Raw genomic sequence first — 27,067 nt, forward strand, 5'->3', positions numbered from 1 at the left:
ATACAAGATCTCAGGACGGCTTACAATAGTAAAAAAAAAATTAAAACAACGTACACTCCTCACTAGTCAGACTTCATCTGGAACACTGTGTCTGGTTCTGGGCCCCAAGATTTAAGAAAGATGCAGAAAAATTAGAAAGGGTCCAGAGGAGGGCAACAAAATTCACATTCTCCTCCAGCACCACGTTTCAAATGCATACATTTTCTTCCTGTCAGCTTTCTTTCCTGTCTGGATCTCTCTCTCACACAGAGAGGGTGATTGAGAACGCAACAGTGTGGGGGATCTTGGCCTTGGTTTCCAGTGGAACATCCTGACACTGGACAGTATTTCCTAGTTCCTTCATTACTGCTCATCCAAATCTCACTTCTCACTGCTCTAATCTCTTGGCTGCCTTTGCGCACGTGATTGAGCTGAAGTATACAAAATCCACACTTTGTGTCTTCCCTGACCTTAAAGTTGTGAAATCCTTCTGCAGCTTACATAGTTCAGTTCTACTGGACAGTCAGGGAGGGAGGAAGGATGGATGGATGGATGGATCTCATTGTACGGAAGAAGGAAAAAGTTCAAGTCAAGCGCCATGTGGCCAGTGACCCACCAGAGGGCAGTGCAGCTCAACTCTTTTCCTGCCAGAAGTTGCATAGCTAATACCCAGTTCTACTCTAGAGGAAGAAGCCATAGAACCCCTTTCAGTCTCCAGAATAAGTTATGCAAATTATTTTAAAATGCTCCTGCATGCCCTATTCTGCAGCCTGCAACAATGATTACAAATAATTCAGATGAGGGGCTGAGAATAAGGCCTGGAGAAAGGGAAGTCTGGGGCCAGGTCGGCTGGAGGGAGTAACTTTTATTTTTGATCCCGTATGGATATTGAACCCATATGGCTACTGCACTTGTATGAGGAAGAGGAAGAGGCCATACAGGCAGGGAGCAATGTACCCTATTGCAGGTACACTGGCTAATGGGTTATGTGCCAGGAGCGGGAGGGGAGGATGGAAAGAGGGGACCACCAGCTGGGTTAAAAATACCCACAAACCAGGGTAACCATGCAAAGTTGTCTTTTATTTTATTTTATTTTTATTTTATTTTTTATTTTTATTTATATCCTGCCTTTTTCCTACAAAGGGCTCAAGGCAGCTTACATTATCTCTCCTCCTCCATCTTATCCCCACAACAACAACCCTGTGAGGTAGGTTGGGCTGAGAGACTGTGACTGGCCCAAAGTCACCCAGTTGGCTCCATGGCCAAGCGGGGACTCGAACCCAGATCCTCTGAGTCCCAGTCCCATGCTCTTAACCACTACGCCACACTGGCTCTCTTTCATATTGTGTGAACCCAGCCCTAGATTCAGAGGGAGGACTGAATCCCCCACTAGCAATTTAGAATTGCACAGGCCAACCAGAGACGCCTCAGGACATTTTTCTTATCCTGTGTTTTAGGCTGTAACATTTGTACAGCAGGAGGGAATCCTTCAGGGCAAACCTGCCCACACCCTTCTCTGCCTGCCTACCTGGACTGAGTTGCATGTTTGCAGCATGGGAGTTGTTTTATTTCAGGTTAGGGTTTAAACTGCACACCTTCATAAGCTGAAAGTAGAATCAGATACACCAGAACGAAAAAGCAAGCTGCTGCTTGAACCATGGAGGACCAAAGCGCTGGACAGTCATATATATGCCCGCATGCAAGTTGTGAAGCAAGGAGAAAGACACCCACCCACCCACCCACCCAAAAGGGAGAGACCCCTGTGATTTCCCGTTAAAACAGCCCCCTTATCTTCTAGGCCAAAGAGCTGTCCCTGCGTTTTTGAAAGCATTTGAAAATACATTCAAACCTGAGACCCTCTCCCCTCCCCAAATTGGGGCAATTTCTTTGAACCCTGTGTTGGTGGTCTTTGTGCAGCCCTGCAAACATTGGCCCTGCTTGCATCGGGCTTGGAAACGGTGATCTTGTCTGCATCCTTTCTGGAAACAGGTCGGTTGTCTCCGTCCAGCCTGGAACGGTTCGGCTCCTCCACAGCACTGGCAGGCTTCGCAAGACTATACATCATGTAGTTCTGCATAGCCTGCTGTCCCAGAGCAAGCAAAGGTGGGATCAGTGTATTTAGCACAAGCTCGACGGAAGACTTCTTATTTTCCTTGAGGGATCGGATTTCATTTTCCATTGCTCTGGCCTTCTCCTGAAATCCTTCTTTTAACAGTTGCTCTTGTTCCTGGAAAAGGAAAGGGACACAAACAAAAAGACTATTTGTTGGAGGGGACAGGTGCAGAGGGAGAAAACAACTACAAGCATACGGCTTGAGACCAGGATGATTTCCTAGGATGATTTCCGTGTAGGACAGGGTAAAAATATTTTGAATAAATAAATAAAAATAAGATGGATTCAAGCCACATCATCAGCTTGGCCAACTAGACACAAAAATGCATTTTTTGGCATGTGGGTGACTGAAAGAGAAAGATGCTCTCTTCTGCCTAGAGCTGCCGCCTCAAGGTTTATTGTCACTAACAGCACTATGAAATATCGTTTCCTTTTAAAATCTATATACAGCACCCTGGGTGCAGCTTTGACAGTGGAAACAGTGGGGTGTCAACTTCCAAAGCAAGCAGGACCATCTCATGTCCCATTTACTGATCCCTCCAGTTCTGCTGTTTTAAGAAGCATGTTTCTGCAACTCAGCTTTCCAGTTTTGTGGCCTGGACTGAGAGAGCCATGAGTGGGAGGGAGCCACAGACAAGGATTCGGGGGAATCAGGGATGGCTGTCTGAGGGCAGGTTTGGCTCAGGGGGCCGAAGATTGATGGACTGATTGATTGATTTAAAACTTTTATATGCTGTCCCAATACTAGAAGTTTCTGAAGGCTTACAAACACCAGAAAACCAAAAAATGACGACATGTGTTTGAACATGCAAACATCGGGCTGAGCACCCCTTACCTTGAGCTTGTGCTGGATCATCCTCTCGGTCTCCTCTTGCATCCTCTCCTTCTCCTCCCCCATCTTCTCCTTCAGCAGCTGCAGCTGCTCCTCATGGCTTCGCTTCTGGTCATCCAGCATTTGGGTCAGCCTGGCCTGTTCCTGCTCCAGGAGCTTCTGCTGAAGTATGGCTGCTTCGGACTGAGCGCGCTGGGCTGGTGCAGAGGAGAAAGAGGCAGGGTGAATGCGGGCAGTCAGAACTCTCGTTCCACACGTGTGATTTATAGCACCTGAAAATGATCGCTCAGCCCGGCAGGCGCAACAAAGAGAGCTGGGTTGTCGCAAGGATGAGTAAAGGATTTAAAAGATTCCTTTTTCATTATTCTAAGACCCATGATTCTGGTAGATGGACATGCCCCTTTCCCTGCAAGAAAACACTTGCATGCATCGAGAAACAACATATAGCCAATTCTTCTTTGGACTTTATTAAATCCCTCCAGGAAGGAATGCTATTTCATCAACTTGTTCTTTAAATATAGCTCATTAGCGAAAATCATTATACTCCGCCTAAAGAAAGCAGATGGGACCTATGTCTGAGAAAGGTACATAATTTAGGAAAACTTATTTTAAAAAAGGAAAGAAATGGGTAAAGATGACCTCTGCTCCTGACTAAAGTCACATCTGAGAAAACCTCAGCATTTTAAAGTTACCTCTGAGGATGGATATCCATGCTTTTCTCTGAAATTTTATATTAATAACTAAATAAGAATATAATTGATGTGGGTTAGTTTTAATACTGCTGTGATTATTATTAATAATTAATATAACATAATAATCGTTGTTGCTGCGCCATAGGTTAATTTGATTAGAGTTGCTGCCATTGTTGATCCTGTTATCTTGGTTTTATCTTTTACTGTTTTATCTAATTATGATTATCTTAATAATTGTTTAATTCTTTAAATTTGTAAACTGGCCAGAGAGTCTGTGGGCTACGGAGCGGGATAGAAGTGCAATAAACAAGCAAGCAAACATATCAGCCTGTTTGACCAGATCTGCACCTTCGATTTCCTTCTCCCTGTCGGTCAGGGCTTTGTCCATCGTAAGAATAGTCTTTGACACCGTTGCCTTGGATTTCCGGAACTCTTCAAGAGCCTTGTCAGCCTGATAAGGAATTGGGAGCAATGGTTAGGGGTGGAAAACGGGGAAAGCAACCCTGATTCCATGTTGGAATGAAGAACAACACGCAGTCAGTCCCGGGGGTTTGCAGGGGTGCTGAGAAATGGATGCGCACGATCCCAAGCGCCTCTCCTAGAGGAAATGCCTCTTAAACCAGGTTAAGCAGGGCAATCCTTTGCATATTTTCTCAAACTTAAGTCCCGCCAAGCTCAGTGTTGCTGATAAACTGCTGGGCACGGCCCTACCTGAACCCCTTTGCCAGGCACCAGGAGGTATTTCTCTTCGATTCCATGCAGTTTCTCCAGAAAAAGTTTGTAGCCACCAGACACAGAGTAGACTCCCATTTGGATCCCAACTTCCAACTCCTGGGCAAGATCCTTAAGCACAGCAGAGCAGTGGCTTAATGACTCCTGCTCGTTCCGCTTGCAGAATTCCTCCTTTTTCTGAATCAGCTTATGCTGCCCAAGCAAAACAAGAGGAAACGTCAGAATTACACTGTGTTAACAATGGCAAAAAGTCTTCCTCGCTGGTAGAGTTGTACAAGTGGGGAAACCCTCCAAATCCAGAGTTTGGCAATACCTTAGCCCAACGATTTTATTTTTTTAAACCCATGAAACAAAATAATCCATGTTTTTGTAAGTCACAGAAAGGCATGCTAAAATGACATCCAACCTACAGCGCAAATTTCAACTGGACTGAAATTGACTTAAGTGTCTGCTTCCACACGTGTGACTTGTGGGCTCTGCAAACTTTGTGCGAACAAAGAATTACGTGCATTACATGTTTCGTGCAAAGTAGCTGCTAGCATTTCTAAGCTGTAGACCAGATCTTGGCTTGGCTCACTTCCCAGTCAGGGCCAAGCGTGAGCAAGAAGTCCAGCGAACGCAAGGGAGCCAGATTCTGGCATGGCCTTCACATCCCCAGACAATGCCTTTGCACCTTTCCTGCCACATTCCAATCCCTCTCCATCTAGTTCACATTCCCAGTCTGAGCTTTCTAACTGGAAATGCTGCATTTGGATGTGGCACTAAGTCTTCCACGACTGCCTCCTTATTCAGTTTATGTCCTTCAATGGTTCATTTTTTTCTCCTCCTCCTCCTGACTGTGTTTTCCTTGAATTTAAAGTTGATCCACAGGCATTGCAAAAAGAGATTTTCTTTGGGAAACTCTGACTTCCAGTTGAAAGGAGCTAACCACTAGGCAAGACTTCCTGCTTGATTTTGCCTCTTTGCCTAGGAATACTGAACTGACTTTTGTCAAAGAAAGCTTGCATTTTGTTCCTTTTTATGACGTTTGCCACTTTGCCCATTTTCAGAAGGTTCCTCCTATTTAATGTTAAATACCACTGTAAACTCTGATTTCCAATTCCAGCTTTACTTTTTCTTTACCGCTGTGCATTGTGGGTTTTTCATCTGCCTACTGAGGTCACTGCTGATCTGCTCTCCAGAAAATATTGGGGTTCTTTTCAAAGGTGGGTAAAATAGTATTTATTATAATGGACAATATAAATACCGTCACTATTAACACAAGTATCTATAAGCAATAAAGCTGCCCTGGAGACTGATTTCTGTATATTTTGACACTTCGGAGAGTCTCTTTAAGAACAGGTGATCAGACAGGGAGCAAAGAGGTTCAAAAGGAAACATACCACAAGTTCTGCTTGAAATTTCTGAATGCTTTCCCCAAATGCACGGGCCAGGAATGCCGCCATCACCTCTCTCTCACACTCAGTGTGCACCCGGAGCAACGCCTCGATCGTGTCCGTGGGCAGCTCCAGCCGCTGCGCCATGCGCTCTTCGTAGCGGGAGAGGGCCTCGCGCACAGCAGCTGTGTTCTCCCTCTCGGCCAGGGCCAGGACGGCGTTCTCCAAGCAGGGCACCTCACCGCTGTTGATCGCATCGATGTAGGTGTGCATCAGGTGCGTAAGCACTGGAAAAACAGGATCCGGGAATCAAACACGGTTAATTAGTCCCCCCAAGCAAAGAGTCAATGCTTCGGTGGACCCCAGACACCCTTAAGTGTATGTCCATGTTAGCAGGAGAGTCCAGGCCACGCATGTGGTGCATCTGTGGATGTTGCAGACGGGGACACAATCGAACGGCTTCCCCATGATGCAGCCTGGGGGAACCCACGTGTCTGTTGGTGTTCAGAAGCGAGGCGCCAGCGCTCGGGCGGGAGAGAGGAGCCCGCCAGGCCTCGAGCCCCCAGCGCTGCAGGAACTGCTCTTACTCGCTCCGGTCACGGTCTGGCCCCCGGGGATCGTCTTGGGGCGGGATCCTTCCCAGATGTATCGGCAGAAACGCTCCGCGGACTGCAAGAAGTCCTCCTCCAGCTCCTCGTCGTCCAGCTCCTCCAGCCGGGCCAGCTTCTTCTTGCTGGCGGGACGGTCGAACGTGAAGCACTTCCGCGAAGGGAAGAACTGGCGGATGCAGAGGCGCGGCATGTTGCACTTCCGGACCTGCTCCGTGTCGCCTGGGCGAGAAAGGGGCACACGGCGGATGACGGGCTGCGCGGTGATGGTGACAGCCCCCCCCCCCCAAACTGCATTTTCCGGCTAGGGCATCGCATGAACTAAAGGCATTCAAAATGGTCCACAGCACACTAACTGAGCACGAAACCACACATCACACAGAATAAAAACAGCTTGAATGTGGCACATTTGAAGTACTCGGCACATCAGAGGGCTCGGCCTGCCATCAAAGTGGTGCCTGGTGAGCCTCCCTGGGGAGGGCTTTCCGCAGCCAGGGGGCCACCACTGGAAAGATCCCGTCGTCCGTAGCCCCTTGCTGCACTTCACTTGGTAGGGACACTCGGCGCTGGAAGGGCTCAGGGTTCAGGAGAAGGAAGGAGCTACTCTGAAGCAGGCCAGGGGGACAATCTGCCTCCTCCGTCATAAGGGATGCAGGGTATTTCGTAGCTACCTCGCTGCAATTTTAAGGCGCTCTCCAAGTAGTCATCCTCGCTGGCAGGCCGTCCGTCGATCTCCAGCTGCAGCGTGAAATCCCGTACAGCCCAGATGAAGGCTGGGAAGAAGCGGACAAATTCTGCAGAATTCTCCTCCTCTGCGTGATTCTCAGAGGACGCCTTGGCTCTAATCTTCTTTGTCAGCTCCGTCACATACCTGGGATTTGCTTAGAAAAGGTATTCCAGCACTGTTGTTGGGCTTTGCAATCTGACCGTCGCAAAGGTCATGCACGTGCTCGGACCGTTTTGCACCCTTGGCCTGGTTGGGGCAACAAGGCCGCCCTTGAGCATGCGCAGAGGGCACTTTCCCTGCAGCAGCCAAAAGCAGCCACTTGGCCGGTCTTTCTGACCCAAGGCCTTCTTCGCACGGTGGCCCTAAACCGTGCACAGGGCGCTCCCCCTACACGGAGCCCCGTCCCACGGCCGCCTGCCCCCTGGGCCCACACAGGCTCCTGCACCAGCCCCTCCCCGCACAGCCCCAGACCTGTCCGCCACCCGGCCCCCGGAGCGGCCTCGGCCCCCCCCACCGCCCTGGCGCCCCAGGATACTGCAGCTTCTCCAGGGCGTGCTGGTCGATGGTGCCCATGCTGTTGTACACCAGCGTGCTGCTCAGCAGGATGGCCAGCGCGAAGATCCACGCGTCGTTCTCCGTGTTGCCCTGCGAGGAAGGAAGGAAGGCAGGCAGGCGTCTCCTCGGGCCTCGCGTCCCCCGCCCCCAACACGGGGGGCTGCCCCACTGAGCGCAGGCTGTGGGAGCTGAGGCCGCTGAGCCCGTTTCGGGAGGGACTGGAGGAGCGGAGGGCCACGTGCGCTCCGCCCCAGCCGGCAAGCGGGGCCCCCGCAGGTCGTGGCTTCCCCGGCCGGCCCCCCCTCGCCCTGCCGCCCTCCCCCCGCTCACCTTCTGCACGTCGCCCAGTCCCTCCGTGTCCAGCAGCACCAGCGTGTGGTCAGGCCTGCAGGGGTGCGGCCGGCACCACATCCAGATGCCCCTGGTCAGCGCCTGCACCGTGGCCCCCAAGCGGAAGCCTGGGGAGCAACACACGGGGCGTCAGGCCGGGCCACACACGGGCCCGGCTGGGCCCCAGGGCCGCTCCCGGCTCCTCGGGGTCCCTCCCGCCCACCTCCCGCCGCCTGGCAGCAGCGCCAAACTGAGTGGGGAAGGAAGCAAGGCAGAACCGGCTCGTTTTGCTGGGCCCACGGTGAGCCATGCGGAATCTGCATCCGACCCAGTGGGGCTTGCTTCCGAGGAACCCTGCTGGGATGAGGGTGCCAGCCACGGCCGGGCGGCTTGCTGCTCTCTGGAGGTGCTGGCCAGCAAGGCCAAGGCTGAGGGCTTGTGAGATGCACGCCCGGCATCTGGGGAGCTGCCGGTTGCCCCCCCCCGCCCGAAGGGACAAGCCTCTGCCTTGGCTTAGGCTCCCGGGCCGCCCCCAAGCCAAGCAGGCCCTTGCCAATCCTGGAGGAAAAGCAGCCAAGCCCAACGCACTCGGCTCGCTTGTGCTGAGCCGCTGCTGCTCCTGCCTAGCCTTTGGCCTCTGCTGCACTTCACTCTGCAAGCCGCTCGGGGCTGAGGCCTTTCATCCGGAGGGCGCACTCCATAACGCGGCAGGTAAAGCTGTGGGCTCTGTGCACACCTTGCGCTCATTCTGACACGCTCTTCCCCGTGCCTCCCCCCAGCCCGGCCAGAAGAGCCCAGGGGCGGCCCCGGCCCCGGCCCCAGCTCTCCCCAGCCGCCCCCAGCAGCTGCCCCACCCTCCCCTTCCGCCACCGGTGGCCTTTCTGCAGCCGCTCACCTCTGCTCTGGCCTGCGAGCCTGTTCATGAGGTAGGACTTGCCCGTGCGGTACAGCCCCACAACGGCCACCACCACCACCGGCTGGTGGATCGCCGCCAGCACCCTCGCGGCCTCCTGGTTGACCACAAGCGTCCCGTCAGGCCTGTTCTCGATCAGACAGGCGGGGGCTGCCATGCAGGTGCGTTCTGGAGGCATCGTGCCCAGGCCAGGAGTGGGTCTTCGGGGCAGGAGCGGCCGAGCCTCTTGCTAAGGCGGAAACTGGGCGCCTGGGGAGAAACCGCGAAAGCGAGGGGGGGTGAGAGCTGCTCGGCAGTCCAAACGCCTCTTTCCGAACTCGGTTGTGTGAACGACACTTGCTCCCAGGTCAGTGTGCAGGGGACTGCAGCCTTCGGAAAGACACAATTACTGGAAGCACAGCTCACCGCAGTGCCGGTCGGTTTCCTTCACAGGCAAAAGGCGGGAAGTGAAAGGGAAAGAGCCCCTTGTTCAAGCCCCACACGGAGAAGGTCTCGCAGGCCAGCCGAAGCTCAGCGGATTCTTTCTGATGAGCCGGGGAGGCTGCTCTGTGGCCCGAGCCCCACGGAGGCCCCCCGTCCGCGCCCCTCCCGTCCTGGGCACCTGCTGAAATCCCAGCCCGGGACCCCGCTGCACCCGAGCCCTGGCTGGGCCGGCTCCGTCCCTCAGGGCCCCCCTCCTGCCCCCGCCCGACGCCTTTTCCCCTCAACTCAAACGCCCCGCTCCCCCCTCTGCGCGCATCTCTTCCTTCCTCTGGATCCCAGCGCACCCGGAGCTGCCCAGCGGCGCTTCCCACTCCCGCCTCGGGTCGGCCCGGTGCCTCGCCTGCTCCTGCTGGGGCCGCGCCGGCCAGGCTCCCCGCCCGCGCCCCCCACCTGCCCGCCCGCCTGCCCGCCAGAGGAACACCTGCCTCCGCGTCCGGGGAGAGCCTCAGAGAGAGTCGGGCTGAGGGCTGAAGGCTCCGGTGCGAAGGATCGCCTCGCCTCGCCTCGCCGGCAAAAGAATCGGCTCCCTGCGCGAGCGAGGAGCGCACGGAAGGGGCGCTGTAGCAGCGGAGTGCAAGGCGCTGCAGGAGCGAAAGTGAAACCGCCGGGCGGACGGGCGGGCGGCGTTCCGGGAAACCAGCTCTTTCGGGGAAGGCTAAATGCGGGCCGTTCCGCCGCGTATCCCTCTCCACCCAAGCCGGGAACGCGAGCACTTCGTGGAGGACGCGTTTTCTTTTGCAGGGTGTTGGAAACGCCCCGTCCTTTCCCTTCTAGCTCTTCACCGAACTCGCGCTGAGAAGCTGCCCAGCAAACAGTGTCACGGATAGTAGCCGGCAAAGCCGCCCGTTCCCACTGGGCCTCTCGAACCTGGGGATTCCCTTTTCTTAGGTTAGGGAGGGAACATTTAGGAATCGCTCAAAAGAAAAGGCAGTCTCCCCACCCCAGAATTAATCCGCATATCCTTTGCAGATATGCTAATTTTTTCGAGCCCGAGTCCGGAGGGAGCTCAGCTTTTCTCCGGCCGCGCGTCCTGCGAGGGAAAGTGCGACGCGCAAGCCTTCCCGCCTCGCCTCGCCTCCTCGCCTCGCCTCCTGTGCTGCGCCGCTGCGGCTCGTTCTGCGCGGAAACCGGAAGTCCTTAAGCCTCGCCTACGCGGGACAGGTGCAAACGGTCGAGTTTTGCGCAGGGCCGCCCCATCGCTGCCCGAGAAAGGATCGGGCTTAAGGGAACCGCTGCAAAAGACGCGGGAGCCTCGCCTCGCCCGGACGGACGGACGGGGCGCAAAGGGGCGGCCGCAGTCAGGCGGAGTGCAAGGCGCTGCAGGAGCGAAAGCGAAACCGCCGGGCGGCTCGGCGTTCCGGGAAACCGGCTCTTTTCGGGGAAGGCTGAATACGGGCCTCCGCCCGAGGCAGGAATGCGAGCAGCGCTTCCTTTTCCATGGGGTGGGGGACGTGCGTGCTTGTTTATTTTTACCGTTTCATTGTCGTCGGTTGGAAAGAGGCTTGCAACTTTGGTTGTCCCAGAAGACGGTTTTGCTGCTGCGCAGACTCTTGGTGCTGGAAGGGTTCCCTCTGCAGGCAGTGAGAGGGAGGCCAGAACTAGAATCTAGGGCTCCCTGCTGTGCCAAACTCTCTTTTAATGTCATCAGTGGGTACAGTTTTGGCATCTCTGCTGACGTGCTCCACCCTCTGCAATACAAAGAGGTGTAATTCTCACTTTGCAAAGCAGTAAGACCCAGGATTTTTTTTTATTTTTGGTTTTGCTTTTGTAAAAAGCTGCTTCATGCAAAACAGAAATATGCCAACCACTTCAACCCAGAGGTGTGTGATTCAGAGCCAAACCTTAACACCGTACACACACACACACGCACAGATCCTGATTCCATGGCCACATGTGTGACTTCAATCATCTAAGGCCTCGCCCACCTGTTCCTTTCGCCTGTCCAGACCCACCGTCCTGGTCAGGGTCAGTCTGGTAAGACTGAATCGGACTCTGCAGCTGCATCCTCGCAGCAGCTTTCTTCACGGCAACCTGGGCGCCAAGTGGAGCGAAAAATGATGCGACATGATTAAATCCGTTGTGGCACCCCAGCTCCATCGCCAGGCACTTTGGCAGGCGGGATGAGGCTCCTGAAAAAGGGCCGAATGCGGGCCGTGCCAAAGAGCATGAGGGCAAACAGAGCAAAGATGACCAGGCCAGAAAGGGGACGTGCATGACCCTGCCCCTTTTTGTGAGTTAAGGGTCGCTCTCACCTCCGCTCTCCCTTTTGAGGAGAGACTTGAGTTCTCTGAAGGGGTTATTCAAGCTGGTTGGTATAAAAGCCCCTCTCCATACCATCCATGGTGTACTCTACCATCACAGCAGAGTGGAGATGAAATTGTTGGTTATGTGGTTTCTAGTCCTCAGTGAACAAGCCAAGTCTCCCCAGCTGGAATGGTCAGTACTGGGGGGGGGGGGGGGGTGGTCCTTAGGGTACCTGGATCCTGAGCTACTTTGGTGTTAGGTACAATAGCACTAACACCCTGAATTGGGACCTGTAGCTTACTGGACATCACCCTGCCGGTAAAAGTGCGTATAGCCAAGGCGATGGTTTTCCCAGTTGCAATATATGGCTATGAAAGTTGGGCCATAAGGAAGGCTGAGCATCGAAGGATTGAGGCCTTTGAATTGTGGTGATGGTGGAGACTCCTGCAAGTCCCTTGGACCACAAGGCAATCAAACTAGTCAGCCCTAGAGATCAACCCTGACTGCTCTTTAGAAGGCCAGATACTGAAGATCTCAAATACTTTGGCCACCCGATGAGAAGGAAGGACTCCTTGGAGAAGAGCCTAATGCTGGGAACAATAGATGGCAAGAGAAGGAGGGGGCGGCAGAGGATGAGGTGGCTGGATGGAGTCACTGAAGCAGTGGGTGTGAGCTTGGGTGGACTCCGGGGGACGGTGGAGGACAGGAGGGCCTGGAGGAGTGTTGTCCATGGGGTCGCGACGGGTCAGACATGACTTCGCGACTAACAACAACAACAACAGCTGACTGGTAGCAAATGCGGGGATTTCAAAATCAGCACGATGGGTTCAGACTGCTTTGCTCCCATCAACACACGGGCAGGAGCTGTGTGTGTGTTGCCAACACACTGCTGAACTTGTGGTGTGATTGTTGATCCTGCTGTTGGAGGAAACTGCAAGAAGAGCTGGAGTTCACAGCTACACGTTTGCCATTCTCAATTGTTTCGTTGGTGAAAATGTTTGGATTTTTATACGATTGTAGGGCAATTGTAAAATAAAATTGTATTTTATTGTATTGTTGGTATACACTGTTGCAAGTCAGCCAGAGAGCTTTGGCAGTCGAAGCTGTAGAAGCTAAGCAAAGAAAGAGAAAGTTGTTGGCTAAGAAGTAGTTTTTTTGCAAAATGGTGTAGTTGGCTGTAAAAGAGAATATCCAGGTAATAGAAATGTTGCAGATACTGGGCAAGAGTCTTCTTTTGCTGTTCTTCTCTCTTTCTTTATGAAATTAATTCACTTCCTGACAGTCAGGACCCCGAGGGTGTGGAATGGGCTTCCACAAGAGGTTGTTGAGGCCCCATCGGTGCGGGTGCTCAAGGACAGGCTGGACGTGCACATGGTGGGCATGTCGTGAGCGGAGCCGGCTGGAGCCGGGGGTCAGACTAGATGGCCCGGGAGACCCCTTCTGACTCGCTCTGTTTCTATGTTTCTAATTCCATTCTGTGGTGTGTCATTTGTATCTTGTTTCTCAACATGAAGTTTGCATGTGATTGACATGCCTAGGAAATGAAGGGGCTTATCTCCAACTGTTGGTTTTGTTTAGCAGCATCAAGCCAAATGTCCTGCCTGGTCCGAAAGACGAACTTTACACATGACATTTTTAGGTGTATACAAGAAATTGGAATTAACACAAAGGCAGCAATCCCTTCCTGTGTGTATTTATATATTTGTTGTGTTTGTTTGCTGCCCTATAGCCTGAGGGCTCTCTGGGCAGCTTACAAGAAACAACAACAACATAATGCAAATATAATAAAACAGTGACATCTAAAAATCACATCAAATCCAACTAATATAAATTGCAAAACCAGGAAGATAATAAACAGCAATATAAGAAACAACACAACCAGCAGCAAAAACCAAATAAAAGCATGATTCTAAAAACAATAAATAAAAAGCTTTTACCTGGCAGCAAAATCAGAGTAATGAGGGTGCCAGTGGCACCTCTTTCGGAAGAGAGTTCCAAAGATGAGAAAGCCCTTTCTCTAGCTAATTCCTCCCTCCCTTCATTTGGGGGGTGATTCAGGAAGGGGCCCCCCGGTTGAACATCTGAGCAGTCTGGCAGGAAGATAGGGAGACAGGTTTTCCTTTAGACATCCTGGTCCCAAGCTGTTTAATGCTTTATGTGTTAGTGTGAGTGCTTTGAATTGGGCCCGGGCAGTAGCAGGTGGCCAGTGCAGTTAGCCTGATAGGACCTTTAGGGCCAGTCCTTGTTAATAACCGCGCTGCTTGGTTTTGAATCAGGTGACGTGCAGACCATCTTCAGAGGCAGCCGCAGGGGCGATTCTTCAGGCTAGCAAGTCAGGTGGAAAATTATAAGGACTAATTTAAGCCAGCTAAAAAGGAAGAAGTTGAAGAGGCCAAGGACATTAGCTGCATGGCTTTAAATAAGAGGGTGGGCACTTCAACAAGAGCTTCTCAACCAAAATGTGTGCTAGGAAGATGCTCGGATGTGTGCAAACATTCCATGCATATATTCTTTTCTTTAAGAGCCGTAATGTATGTCCTAAGCCATTTATACTTGTTTTTTATTATGATTTAATGAATTTTAGGAAGATTTATGTGGAGAATGTCTCTTAAATGTTAGCTCTATAAGAAAATGTACACTCTGTTACTGTATATGTTTTTACTATGTTTTATATTGTACACTGCCCACAGAGCTATATGGGCTAATGGTCTGTTTATAAATGTAGCAGCACCAGCAACAATAATAATAATGGTAATGATAATAATGATAATATAATACTGCGTTGTGAGCATTGACAGTACAGGGAAAAAGAAGGGCAAGAAACACATTCCTGTCTCTACCACTTCCTTAATTTGTCAGATAACTTCCTAACATGACGGCGGCCCTTGCTTGGCAGCAAAAGTGATCCAAGATCTACTATAGCCCCCAGTGCAGTGCCAAACCAAGACGGCGCCTTGCGCTCTTCATTCTCTTTCTGCAGCTGCCTCAACTCTTTCTGCAGCTGGTCAGCTTCCTCCTGGAATCCCTCCTTTAGGAAAGCCTCTTGCTCCTGGAAGGAGAGAAGCTGTTACGGTTGCTGAATCAAGCGCAAAGCTGGGCTGTTTGGCATACGTTGCACTCAAGAGCATTGCCAGTGAGGAAGGTGCCCGAGTCCTGCCAGGGGCTCCCACAGCACCCAAAGATTAGAAATGTGTGTGTGGGGGGGGGGCACAGAAATACTCCCACTGGCCTTTTTCTCATGTGCTTGCTGGAAAGGTAATTTCTGCAGCAAGAGGCCTGCTCGACTTGGGTGAGAAACCGATTTCCAGAAGTGGGAGCCACCCGTGCATATTCCGTCTTACCAGGAATGACGGCTTGGTTTATTAGCCCATTCAGAAACTTGCTTGGAACACGCACGGCCTCTCCTGTCTTAGACGTGACAGAGCAACAGAGGCCTTGTGGGAGCTCCCAGTGGCTTCATGTAGATGCGAAGCACCCCTGGGGAGACAAAGTCCTCATGGGATTTAGAAATGGGCATCAGTGGGGAAGACTCCCTTCCACCAAAGGTGCGTGGAGTGGGGTGGAACTGGGAGAGAGGAACGCAGGCGGGGGCCACTGCCAATGGATGATCTAATCGCACCGGGGATGCAGAAGGAATGCAAGATGGGAAGGGAAGGTAAATCCAACCTGCAAACCCAGCCCTCGGCTCCTTTTGGGGCTCTTCCGACATGCAGGAAAGGGAAGCCTTCTTTCTCCGTGTGCCACAAAAAGATATTCACCTCCATAATGACACTGATGACGGAAGTCCCAACGCAAAGAAGGCATCCAGCTCCTTGCACACCAAATCCTAGATCCCAAGTTGGACCAGCAGCTTGGGAAGTGCTGCTTATTAAGCAGGGCTGGTTGTGGCTTTAATAATCGTGACTGAACCTGGAAACCTAGTTGCCCAGCACTCCAGGAGACATTTTAGAGTGCAGTGTCTGTCCCTGCAACCGAAAAGCTTCCTTGCACAGCGGGGCGTGACCAGGTTGACTTACAGCTCACCTCCCTTCACCTCGCAGGTATGCCTGACCTGGAATGGAGTCTCCAATTAAGTACCGACCCTGGGATTGTGTGCAGCAAGAGTCATCAAGAGCCAGCTTCCCCTAGCATAGCTCCCTATTTTTAGCAGTGATACCCCACTTCTCGTAAAACGAGACGAGCCCCAGCTGGGCCAGGGAGAGTTACCCTGAGTTTGCTATCCATCATCTTCTGCTGCTCTTCCAAAAGCGTCTTCCTTTCGCTCTCCATCTTCTCCTGCAGCTCCTTGATGTGCATATTGTGACTCCGCTGCTCATCTAGCAGCTTCTCTTGGAGTACAGCTTCCTGCTGCTTCTGCAGCTCCAGCTGGAGCTCTGCCGCCTTTGCCTGTGCCTTTGCCTCTGGCCGAGAGAGATGGGGAGAGAGACAGAGAATGCTCGGATGGCTGCGTCATGGCTGTGGAGGAGGCTGGGGCTGGAGCAAGAGAGGGCTACGGGGCCGGCGAGGTTCTTGGCGCTCCCTGGTGGGCAGTGGCCAAGGGTGCCAGCAACATCTTCAGACAGGGAAATCACAACAAACTGGCCTGAACTGGGTGAATATTAAACACGGCCACCAACACGCACCACGCACCATTCCTGGTTTAAATAAGCCATGTTGGGCTGCAGAGATCATGCCAACCAGGCCCATTCCTGTGTCCTTGGCAGCATGCAAAACCATTCTGACGTGACGTCTCTGAGGAGACATCCTCGTCGTTACGTGGTTGCATGCAACGCGTTGTTCACGCTTCCTCTGATATTCTTTTACTACAATTTTAAGCTCATGGTCCTGGGGGTGAAAAGCAGCAGCAATGTCCTCACAGGTACCCTTGCAAAGCCTTACCTGCGATGTCCTTCTCTTTCTTCTCAAGGGCTTCGTCGCTTAGCAGGATGGATTTGCCTACGCTCTCCTTGCCCTGGAGGAACTGCTGCAGAACGGCCTTGGCCTGCAGAAAGATGCCTCAATGGTCAACAGACTCAGAAATGAGTGAGAAAAGATTTCACCAGGCTGGCCAGCCGAAATACTTAAGCTAAGGGCCTTTTGTACTGCTGCTCCCTTTCTCTGGAAATCCCTCCCCGGGCAAATTCACCTGGCGATGTCTTTATTTTCTTCTCGGTGCCAGGCAAAGACCTAATTTTTTTAAAAAATTAATACTTAGCCCTTGGGAATGCTGGTGGCCTTGTTATATCGCTTGTTGTATTGCTGTTTTATTCCATTTTAATAGGTTTTAAGATGTTGTTAGGACTGTCTAGGAAGGCCATTGTGGCAGTTATAGGCAGCATATAAATATGTGGCTAAACGAATAAGGCAATCGGCTGTCAGGCTGGTTAACTGGGTATGACCCCTTTTTCTACTAGGCAGAAGACAAACTTCATATATCGGCACGGGAAACCCTCCTGTTCACCCCACTGTTCCTATTCCTGGGCCTCTGCCGTCCAGTCAGCCAAGCTCCACGGCATACTATGCACATGATTAATCCAGTGGCTCTTTTGAACGTCACGGATCTGACCCCGCATCATAACAATGGCCCCAGCTTTTTCTCACCATCACTCCTTTGTTAGGTGTCTGGTGGTAACTTTCTTCCACTTTGTCCAGGTCGTTCAGGAAACGCTCGTGGCTGCCAGGCTGGGAGTACGTTCCCTTTCTGATGTTGCCTTCCAGCTCCTGAGACAGCGACCTCAGCAGCGCCCAGCAGCGTTCAGAAGAGGCCTCCTCATTCTTAAAGCAGTAGTCCTCCTTCTTCTCCGCCAGGGTTTGCTGGCAAGACAGGACACACGAATCGCATCTGAGGCACCGCTCAAGCTGATTCTCAGCCGAGAGAACGCTTCCTCTGTGTCAGGAGGACTTCTGGCTGAGCCACGATATAAAGTTGTATAGTTATAAAGCTGAAGTACTGTGTACTTCTCTCTCTCATTTTTGTCCTGCAACCTGTTCACAGGACCACTTATCCATGGAGAATGAGTCAACAGCAACCTCTGATGTTTTTACTATGGAGGTAGAACCTACCAGGTGAGCTCCAGGACCTTGGTGGGGTCAGCCAAGGAGGGTTAGGCTGCTGGGCACACCTGGGCCCCCCCCGCCGTACTGGACCAGCTACAGAGGCAACCTTTGCACCCATCAGCAGGAGCAGGTGGGGCGCGCTAGGGAGAGATTGTGGGCTTGGGTGCAAGGGGCTCAGCTTGCCAATTCCAAGAAGCAGGGAGGGTCCGGCGGGAGTCACATGGGGGTGTTTCTGGGCAGGACTGAGAGGAAGGAAAAGGACTGGCCACCCCGGAGGAGCCATCACTGTTCCTGGGCTGTGCTTGGAGAAGGAGGTGCCTGTAATCTCTCCAGAGACCCCGTGTGTTTTCTCCCTTGTTTAATGGTTAACTAAACATTTCAATGTGTATATAAAGAAACACACTGTGGACACTGTAATCCACTGCAATTATGATATGGAGCTGTAATTCCTTCTGCAGCCCCAGAATTCTGCATCATAGTCCTCACGCGGCCCTCGAGAAAGAAAAGATGACCAGCCTGGGCTGCAGATATTCATACAGAGTTTATGGCAGTCTGTGCATTTGTAAGGGCAGGTTGTTCGTAACCCGGAAATTCATAATCTGAACTGAAAGCTCAAGGGGCAACCTACCTTGAGCTCGACCTGGAACTGGCGTGTGTCGTCTTTGAAGGCTCGAGCCATGAACACCCGGAGGGCCTCCTCCTCGCACCCGGCATGGATCTCTAGCAGCTCCTCCAGCGTCTCTGTGGGCAGTTTCAGCCTTTGCTCCATCAGCTCCACGTAGCGGGCCGTAGCATCGGCCACCGCAGCCGAGTTCTCGATCTCAGCCAAGGCCAGCACTGCATTCTCTATGCAAGGCACTTTCCCACTGCGGAGCGTGTCCACGTAGGTCTCCGCCAGCATCGCCAGCACTACGGGGAGACAAGCGCTATACTTATCCGGGGGCACACACAGCTTCCTGGATTTATGCGAACGCAGGGCAGGGCAGAATCAAGTGTTCAGGGCTTTCCCTAAAAGAAGGCTCGAACCTTGGGGAGCAGGTGCTTTTTTGACCAGTGCCAGAATGGTCCGGAAAGAGGGATTTATGGCCTGAGCTTAGCCACAAATCCTTGTGCAGAAGAGCTTCAACCTGTCTGGAAATGAGAGGATGGGAGGAGGCAGAGAAAAAGGAAAGATCCAAGAATGCATTCTTGGGAAATTGACAGGGAATTTAGTACAGTAGTTAGAGTGTTGGACTGGGACTTGGGAAATCCAAGCGCTAGTTCAGTGGCCATGAAGCCCTCTGGGTGGCTTTGGGCCAGTCACTCTCAGCCTAACCTACCTCACAAGGTCGTTGAGAGGATAAAATGAAGAGGATTGCAAGAGGAAAGAAGATGGGATACAACTGTAATGTAATATTTACACTCTTCATCGTCATGCTCAATGGAGGTAGCAGAGCGCAGTCCAAGCTAGAGGGACTCACAGCGGCCATTGAGAACGTGCCCGCCGGGGATGGTCTTGGCCTTGGACGTGCCGTAGATGTAACTGCAGAACTGGGCTGCTTGTTCCACAAAGTCGGGGTCCAGCTCGCTCTCCTTCATCTCCCCCAGCCGAGGCAGGTTCTTCCTGGAGGTGGGGCGCTCAAAGATGAAGCATTTCCGGGTGGGGAAGAACATCCGGAGGCATTTGCGTGGCAGGTTGAATAGCTTGATGTCCTGGCTGTCTCCTGGAGGGAACAAGATATGGAGGGGTCACTTGCAGGTGAATCTGGAAGGGCAGCTGCCAGTGCAAAGACACCAGCCAGCCCTACAAAAGGAAGAAACCCTACAAAAAAGAGACGGGTTCAGACAAGGTCGTCGTTTCGTATCTCAATGGAGGTGGCCTCCTTGCACACTATGTAGACCCATCTAATCTTCATGCTTACCGTATACTGGTAAGAGTATAAGCATACATATACCAGAAACATACTGACACATCCCTTCCATTTTACTTTCTTTCCCTCCCTCCTGCCTCTTGTCTGGGTCAGTCACTTCAAGAACGGACAGTTGGCCGGAAGCTGGTCACATGCATTCATTCACAAACCAAGCCTTCTCCATGCTGCCTAATCACCCAGCACTTAACATCAGGGTCCATATTCCTGAAACGCAACTGGCTTTGCTAGAGATCTACCTTTCAAAGGGAAGATGGGCTAGAGGTGAACACCCCTGCCCAAAGCAAGCCCAAGAGGAAGAGGCCAACAGAAGTTCATCTGCAGATGTCCCAGGCAGCTGGTTTCTGATGCTAAAACTGGTCTTAGTAAAACTGCTTGCTGGTAGGTTGGTGTATTTTTGCTACTTCATGGAGGCAGGAATTCAACTCATGGTCTATTTTTATAGCAGTGAAATGTTAACCACCTCGAGCACCATTTTTGGTAGAAAAGCTAGTACCAGTCAAATAAATAAACAATCCAATCAAAGTTTTTACTCTGTATTATTGTCTGCAGCCACCTTAGGCCAGGCTGAATAAGAGAGCACGGATGTGTCACATAACTGAGTCAGAGTACAATCCTATGAAATGGTTTGAGAGGGACATGTAAGATTTCTTGAAGCTGGGATTACAGACAGCAAGCCCCTGCTTTACCTCCCTTGCAGGAAGAACTATACCGACTCTGCAGGGCTGCAAATTGACCTCAAAGAGGAGGAAAATGTTTGTGTTGGGGCTGGTGGCCTATGCCACTTCCAAGCAGGGCTGCAGCTTCCCTCCTCCCCCTCTCACCTTTGTCTAGGTAGCCAGAAATGACCATATCAATGAAATGCCAACAGTGCTGTTGCTACACTTTGCATTATGCTCCGGATGCAGGTAAACCCTCGAGTTTAGGGGCTTCTGCGTAGGAAGGGTGGAAGACATTGGCCTGCATCCAAAGGCTGCCCCCTGCAGTTCTGTGCTAGCCACCGCCAGCACCAAGGGAGAAGAGCAAGGAAAGGAAGCCGCAAGGGCATACTGCTCTCTCCTGCGCATCAGTCATCGGCACCTTTCTTTAATTTCAAGGCGTTTTCCAGATATTCATCTTCAGTGATGGGGTGTCCATCCAGCTCGAGCAGCAGCGTGAAATCCCTCAAGGCCCAGATGAAGTTCGGGAAGAAGCAAACAAATTCAGCCGAGTCGTCCAGTTGTTCCTTGTTCACCATGGAAGGGGCTTTTGCTTGGATGAGCTCAGTCAGCTCCGCCACGTAGCTTGTCGGCCTGGTTCAGGAAGAACAGCTGTCCCGACCTGGAACTTGGTCCCCTGTCTATGGAGCCCCGCAGTTTCTGTGGGATGGGCCTTTTTGCCCCTCCGCCTGAAGCGTTCTGAAGAGGGAGGGCAGGGGAAACAACAGGCAGCTCCTATCCTGTCCTCTTCAGTGACTTCCTCCCTCTCCATGGGAACAACCCCTCCTTTCTCAGCCTTTCCAAGGCTGTTCTTCCAACCTTGGAGGGCAGGCAGCAGCATTCCTTCCACACCAGCTGTGAGGAGATGGTGGCAGCTCCAGGCACAGACTGGCTCTCAAGTTCAGTGCTACTGCAAGGCCAAAGCCACTGCATGAGGACACGTGTGGTCTAGTGGTTAGAGAGATGGACTGGGAACGGGGAGATCCAAATTCTAGTCCCCACGCAGCCAAGAATGTCACTGTCACCCACTCTCAGCCTAACCTACCTCGCAGGGTTGTTGTGAGGATAAACTGGAGAGGAGAACACCTTGTAAGCCACCTGGCGTTCCTTGCAAGAGGAAGGAAGGTGAGGCATATGTGGAACAGAAGCAGCTGAGGCAGAAACCGTTTACTCCTCTCCTACACATGTGTAGTGGATTCAGTCTAGATTGGGGCCCTGCAGGCTCCCTTTTGGGTCAAGCCACTAAGCGAGGACTCCTGCACTCGTTCCAGGCGAGCCGTTGCTTGGTCTGACCCACAGCGGTGGTTCCCTCCCCTGGAGAGCACGTTATTCTGAAGGATACTGGAGCTGGTTCATGGCATTCTGGTCAATGGTGCCGATGCTGTTGTAGACCAGGGTGCTGCTCAGGAGCAGGGTCAGCGCAAAGATCCAGGTGTCATTCTGGGGGTTGCCCTACGGAAAGAAAAAGATGTCCTGGGGCTTCAAACGGAAACCTCCCTCCCTTTCAGGAAAGCTTCGGACTCCACCTTCGGGGAGCCCTTGCTGCTTGAGGACTAGGGGTTGGGAGGGCGGGAGACCTTGCCATCGGTCTCCTGGCTTCTCCTGAGTCAAGGAGCACTTCCTGCATCAGCTCCCCCACCCACCCACCCTGAAAAACCTCCCTCCCTTTCCGAGGTGGGCCGTTTCTCACACTCCACCTGAGCAAATTCAGCAGGTAGCCATGAAACTGCCAAAGTGCCTGCCCACCTGCCGCTCCTCCTCCTCCACAGAATCAGATGAATTCATCTGAGCAGGCCGAGAACAACCCCCCTCTCTGCAAAACTGTAAGCTCCACCTCCCCGTTTGCATGCCCTGGGCAGCTAACGAGCTGCGAGAAGAAGAGGACGACGCAGAAGTGGTGAAAAGACGGAAGAAGGCAGACGTCAGTCCGTGTTTGTCGAAGCAGCCGCAGGGCTGGCAAGTGATGGAGTCGATAAGGCAGCTCCGCCAGGAGAAACACCCAAACAGCCTTATCAAGGTCTGCTGGAATCACACATTCAGTGCCAGACACATGCGCTTGCTGATTCCACAGCGACATTATCTGTCTGGACCGGCACCTATTTGGCACCTTCCACAAATGTTGGACTAGAGAACAGAGAGGCGCTATGTTGGCTGGGGGTGATGGGAGCTGCAGTACAGCACCTCTGGAAGGCTTATGGCGACAAAGTCATTGTGGCCATTGCCAAGCCAGAGGGGCGCTTGTGGGTGCCACCCTTTTTTTCTAGCAGGGCTCCTGCCAACAGGTGAAGCATCCTTCCCCCACATCCAAAAGTTCGAGCTCACCTTTTCCACATCGCCGAGCCCCTCCGTATCCAGAAGGACGAGGGTCTGGCCGGGCTGCTTGGGGTGGGGAATGCACCACATCCAGATGCCCTTGGTGCTGGCTTGCACCGTGGAGCCCAGCAGAAAACCTGCATGTGCCGAGAACCATGTGTTACATGTCCGTACACGGATGAGCCAGAAACGACCCTGTAGCAGGAGCTGTGCTTGCCCCTGTTTGGAAAGTGCCATCTCCTTTTTTATTTATTTGGAGTTTTTGTATGCCATCCCATTCGCATAAGCCTCGTGACGGCTTCCACACAATAAATAAACATAAAAATAGTATACATAAAATCTAGAATCACCCTGGCTGTAGAATTAAAACCAATAAATAATATTACCAGTTGTTAAAATATTGTTTAAATAAAAAGGTCTTGGCCTGGCGCCGAAAAACAAATAACGACGGTGCCAGCAGACCTCTCTGGGGAGCGCATTCCACAGCTTGGTTTCCCCCAAGGTAAATGTGGTGATAGAGAAAGCTGCACTTAAGGAAGATCATGATCAGGGGACAAGAAGCCCTGCAAGGAAAAAGGGGCACTGCTTTGGAGGGGCTGTTCTAATTTTCCTGAGATTAAAAATAGCCTGATGAGGATCGAATTTTACACATGTGCACACGAGTCAAAATCTGCTCATTAAAGCTCGAAGCATTTGCAGATGGCATGGTTGCAGTTCTGAGAACTAGGTCCAAAGCATTGCCCAGAACACATTCACTGCCTTGAGAGAGGTCACTTTCTGCCTTGAAAAGGGATAGAAGCCTCCATCACAATGACCACACCCAAATATGCCAGTTTGGACAGAAAACCTTTGCTTTCAGAATTCATCTTCTCCCCTCCAACCCCAGATATTCCAGCTCTTCCTTTTTCTCTTGGTCCACTCCATCTCTCTCTCTCTCTCTCTCTCACCTGAGGTCTTGCCAGCCAGCTTGTTCATGAGGTAGGACTTGCCCGTGCGGTACAGTCCCACAATGGCCACCACCACCACCGGCTGGTGGATTTCAGAGAGCAGCTGCAGGGCCTCTTGACAAACACGGAACTCCTTTCCCCTGTTCTCGATCAGGCACATGGGAGCCGACATGCAGACTTTGGAGGCCATCGCCCACAGGCTGAAAGAACAATAGTTGAGGTGAGGAGGAAGGAAGACCCCCCCCCCCCAGAACCACACTTGCTGAAATGTTTATTAGAAATGAACAAGATACCTAACAAGAGTTCTCTGGAAATCCTGCAACAGCAGTGAGGGATGTACACGGCAGTCCCACCAAACAAAAAATGCAGCCACATGGAACCTCCAGCTGAGAGAATCAAGAAGAGGCTAAGAATCAGCCTCTTTCTGAATCCAAAGTAGCAACATTCCTCATCATTAATCTGTTCAAACTCTTTGGGCACTGGCTGTCAAACTTCCTACTTTCAGGAAATCCTTTTTACTTGGATGGGTTCCATGTCAAAAAAAAAACCCTGTTTGTGCTAGACCTGGAATTCTGCCTTCACATTTCATGGGTCATCGCAGCTACACCAGTTGGATTGCGCCAGTGCTCCTTCTGAACTGGGAGCACGCCCTAAAACGGAGGCTGGCTCAAGATGTGGGCACCTGCGGACGGACACCCAAAGGGTTGGCGCCCGCCCTTTCCCTTGAACAAGCCCAAGACAGCACACACAATTAAAAATTACATTCTGGAAAACCGTAAACAGCTTGCAGAATTTATCCCTTGCCTCCACCTCTCTTCTCCTTCCCCGGAAGGTCCGCAGGGCACTTCTGCCAAGCACGTGGCAATCCTTCTTCTCTTCTCTTTTCTTTTCTTTTAAAACTTTTCTTTTATAACTTCTTTTATATCTTTTATATTTTCTATTTATTTTATATTATTAATTGTAATTTTATATTGTTATTTTTGTATTGTATTTTATTGTTGTAAGCCGCCCCGAGGCTTCGGCAAGGGGAGGCATAGAAATGTTCTAATAATAATAAAATAATAATCCTGCGCATGGCACATCCTGTCGCTGAAACGATAGCTGGAGTTTTCCCATGGGCTTTCCCTGTAGGGGCCACGATGCATGAAACCTGGCGAGCCATGAAGCTCAGTAGGAAGTTAACAAACTTTCCCATTATTTCAACAGTTAATTATTTTTAATTAATCAATCAATCATTATTTAACAGCTAATTGGTTTTATCCGTTTTTATCATCATTATTGGATGCAGTGGGCTGTATGCTGGTTGTTGTATATGCTTGTTTTATTTTTTGTTCTTTGAAAGCCGTCCAGAGACTTTTAGTATTGGGACGGTATATAAAAACTTTAAATAAATAAATACCGAGTCTGCCCGGGGGGGGGCGCTATTGTGCCACTCCCTCGCGATGCGCAAGTCTCCTTCGCGCCCTTACCAAGAGCTTCTGCGATGCCCTCGAGCTTCTGGTTTGGATCGCGCCTGCGAGGAAACGGGCGCGCAGTCCTGGAGGGGATCTCACCCGCCGCGAGGCGGCCTGCAAGCGTCCGGCACAGCCCCTCGTGCCCGGATTCCTGCGGGGCCGAATGGATCCAGAGCAAGCGGGTCAGCCCGGCACAAAGAGAGGCCTCGAAGCGAAGAGATCCCCGAGCGAATGGGATCCTTGACACCCTTCCTCATCCCCTGCTCCTCCTCCTCCTCCTCCTCCTCATTTCGTGCCGCGAGGAGGAGGAGGAGGAGGAGCGCCGCGCAGCAACGCCCACCCGCAGCCCGACCCCAAGAGACGGGAGGAAACAGCGGCCGGAACAGCGCCTTCCCTGCGTGCTCCTCCGCTGACCGGTCGCCCGATCCTCTTACTATTAAAGTGCTGGGATGGGAAGCCCACCAAGGGTTGCTGGGAGCGCTTCCCCCTACACGCACCAGTCAGGATTATATTTCGCCTCCCCCCCTCCCCCCCCCCCCCCCCACACCACCTCCTTTCCGAGAACTGTCCACTTCTGGGAAGCCAGTTTCACTTTCGACAAATTTCCACGTGCCCCATCGCTCGCTTCGCTCTGCTCAGTGGGAAGTCCAGTCTGGGTTTTCCGCTAGAGCAGACATGCAGCTTCCTTTCCTTTCCTTTCCTTTCCTTTCCTTTCCTTTCCTTTCCTTTCCTTTCCTTTCCTTTCCTTTCCTTTCCTTTCCTTCTTCTTTTTCCAGGTCTGAGGCTGGATATGGAGCTGAGTGGCTTGGTTGTCCTCCATCAAATCCAGCCAGGTCGGTGCACAGGCTCAGGTGTGCTGAAAAGTTTTGCTTTCGTTCTTCTTTGGGAGAGAACGAGCTGAAGGGCAACAAGCTGGGAAGGAATTCTCTGGGGAAGTGGCGACTGCAACACTGAAAACATCTTTAGTAAGACATCAAGGAGTGAAGGTAACAGATGGTCAGGACGCCTGTTGCAGCTGATTCCAAATGTTTCTTTATTTCTGTGCAGATACCTGCTGCGGGTCCTCAGAAACAACCTCTGTTCCCATCATGGAGAATAAAGGGCTTGAGAAGTGAATGCTAAGACTAAGTCCAGAGTGATTCTTTGTTTTCAGAGTCCTGGAAAAAGTTGCGAAGTCTCTTTCTAAGAGAACAATGAAATGGTAGAAACACACAAACACACTTGAAGATAATGTGGTTTTATCAAAACACTTAAAATTCTCTGGCCTAGCTATGGTTAGTCTTCTAATCTCAGCTATCTCAAGTGAACTGTGCATGTGGCTTCAGGAGCTGGTGTGGTGCAGGGTCACAAGCACCCGCCTGAGGACTCGGGCGATCTGGGTTCAAGCCCCAGCCCACGGGGAGGCTTTGGGCCAGTCACGGACTCTCAGCCCAACCTAATGCGCAGGGAGTGCTTGTGAAGAAAAACTCCCTCTTAGAACATACTGCAAGTATATCTGGAAACCTGTGCAAGGTGAATGTGTGGAAACAGGTGGGTGGCCAGGCAGTCCTCTGCTGGAGGGGCTGCTAGCAGATCCCGCTCTGTCCTGTTTGAAGGGCTACCTGGCCCAAATCCAGTTTAAAGGGCCAGTGGTGGAAGGAGCTGTGCCCACCCAGAGTACCTGGGCACTACACTCACCTACCTCGCCAGCCTTCCACAAATCTGAAGACTGCAACTTTGAATTATCATAATAGCCCCAATATGTACATCCTAACAAATGAATTAGCATATTTGCAAATGATATGCGGATTAATTCTGGGGTGGGGGGACTGCCTTTTCTTTTGAGCGATTCCTAAATGTTCCCTCCCTAACCTAAGAAAAGGGAATCCCCAGGTTCGAGAGATCCAGTGGGAACGGGCGGCTTTGCCGGCTACTATCCGTGACACTGTTTGCTGGGCAGCTTCTCAGCGCGCGTTCAGTGAAGAGCTAGAAGGGAAAGGACGGGGCGTTTCCAACACCCTGCAAAAGAAAACGCGTCCTCCACGAAGTGCTCGCGTTCCCGGCTTGGGTGGAGAGGGATACGCGGCGGAACGGCCCGCATTCAGCCTTCCCCGAAAGAGCTGGTTTCCCGGAACGCCGCCCGCCCGTCC

General features: G+C 51.9%; 3 protein-coding genes across 6 annotated transcripts in view; 1 reads left to right on the top strand and 2 right to left on the bottom strand.

Moving 5' to 3' along the window:
* Window positions 1-1,213: 1,213 nt before the first annotated feature.
* Window positions 1,214-10,910, bottom strand: LOC123025827 (guanylate-binding protein 1-like). Of its 3 annotated transcripts, none has more exons than XM_044434894.1 (11): window positions 10,813-10,910; window positions 8,839-9,105; window positions 7,944-8,071; window positions 7,594-7,703; window positions 7,003-7,202; window positions 6,311-6,553; window positions 5,730-6,010; window positions 4,327-4,539; window positions 3,964-4,066; window positions 2,927-3,120; window positions 1,214-2,206 (listed from the first exon to the last, which is right to left on the bottom strand). In XM_044434894.1, exons 2-11 carry the CDS (start codon window positions 9,032-9,034, stop codon window positions 1,823-1,825), a joined length of 2,052 nt encoding a protein of 683 aa, XP_044290829.1. In that variant the 5' UTR covers window positions 9,035-9,105; window positions 10,813-10,910; the 3' UTR covers window positions 1,214-1,822. The 3 variants fall into 3 exon arrangements, with proteins under 3 accessions (XP_044290829.1, XP_044290828.1, XP_044290827.1); XM_044434893.1 differs by lacking the exon at window positions 10,813-10,910 and adding an exon at window positions 10,280-10,603; XM_044434892.1 differs by lacking the exon at window positions 10,813-10,910 and adding an exon at window positions 9,765-10,273.
* Window positions 10,911-13,260: 2,350 nt separating this feature from the next.
* On the bottom strand, window positions 13,261-25,196 carry LOC123025830 (guanylate-binding protein 1-like). 2 transcript variants are annotated; one of them, XM_044434897.1, is made up of 11 exons: window positions 24,954-25,196; window positions 23,485-23,684; window positions 22,547-22,674; window positions 21,567-21,676; window positions 20,607-20,809; window positions 19,080-19,322; window positions 18,248-18,528; window positions 17,164-17,376; window positions 16,462-16,564; window positions 15,790-15,983; window positions 13,261-14,632 (listed from the first exon to the last, which is right to left on the bottom strand). In XM_044434897.1, the coding sequence occupies exons 2-11, from the start codon at window positions 23,672-23,674 to the stop codon at window positions 14,420-14,422; spliced, it is 1,878 nt and encodes a 625-aa protein (XP_044290832.1). In that variant the 5' UTR covers window positions 23,675-23,684; window positions 24,954-25,196; the 3' UTR covers window positions 13,261-14,419. The 2 variants fall into 2 exon arrangements, with proteins under 2 accessions (XP_044290832.1, XP_044290833.1); XM_044434898.1 differs by lacking the exons at window positions 22,547-22,674; window positions 23,485-23,684; window positions 24,954-25,196 and adding an exon at window positions 21,971-22,136.
* LOC123026061 (guanylate-binding protein 1-like) overlaps window positions 24,624-27,067 on the top strand; it is a 7,952-nt gene continuing 5,508 nt past the window's right edge. The window contains exons 1-2 of the mRNA XM_044435296.1: window positions 24,624-24,654; window positions 25,715-25,771. Of these exons, the coding sequence (XP_044291231.1) occupies window positions 24,624-24,654; window positions 25,715-25,771 (88 nt within the window). The remainder of the gene's footprint in view (window positions 24,655-25,714; window positions 25,772-27,067) is intronic.

Source organism: Varanus komodoensis, unplaced genomic scaffold, assembly GCF_004798865.1.
Source record: "Varanus komodoensis strain SLA01 unplaced genomic scaffold, ASM479886v1 scaffold29_1, whole genome shotgun sequence".
Classification (NCBI taxonomy): domain Eukaryota; kingdom Metazoa; phylum Chordata; class Lepidosauria; order Squamata; family Varanidae; genus Varanus; species Varanus komodoensis.

What these genes read in the sequence shown, in the direction of transcription:
- LOC123025827 (XM_044434894.1), bottom strand. Translation starts at nt 9,034, where the DNA reads ATGCCTCCAGAACGCACCTGCATGGCAGCCCCCGCCTGTCTGATCGAG. An exon ending in GCTCGCAGGCCAGAGCAGAG is followed by an intron (nt 8,072 to 8,838) that starts GTGAGCGGCTGC and finishes GTTGCTCCCCAG; the next exon opens with GCTTCCGCTTGGGGGCCACG. An exon ending in AATTTCAAGCAGAACTTGTG is followed by an intron (nt 4,540 to 5,729) that starts GTATGTTTCCTT and finishes TTGCTTGGGCAG; the next exon opens with CATAAGCTGATTCAGAAAAA.
- LOC123025830 (XM_044434897.1), bottom strand. Translation starts at nt 23,674, where the DNA reads ATGGCCTCCAAAGTCTGCATGTCGGCTCCCATGTGCCTGATCGAGAAC. An exon ending in AATGCCATGAACCAGCTCCA is followed by an intron (nt 20,810 to 21,566) that starts GTATCCTTCAGA and finishes CAGGCCGACAAG; the next exon opens with CTACGTGGCGGAGCTGACTG. An exon ending in CACCTAACAAAGGAGTGATG is followed by an intron (nt 16,565 to 17,163) that starts GTGAGAAAAAGC and finishes ATCTTTCTGCAG; the next exon opens with GCCAAGGCCGTTCTGCAGCA.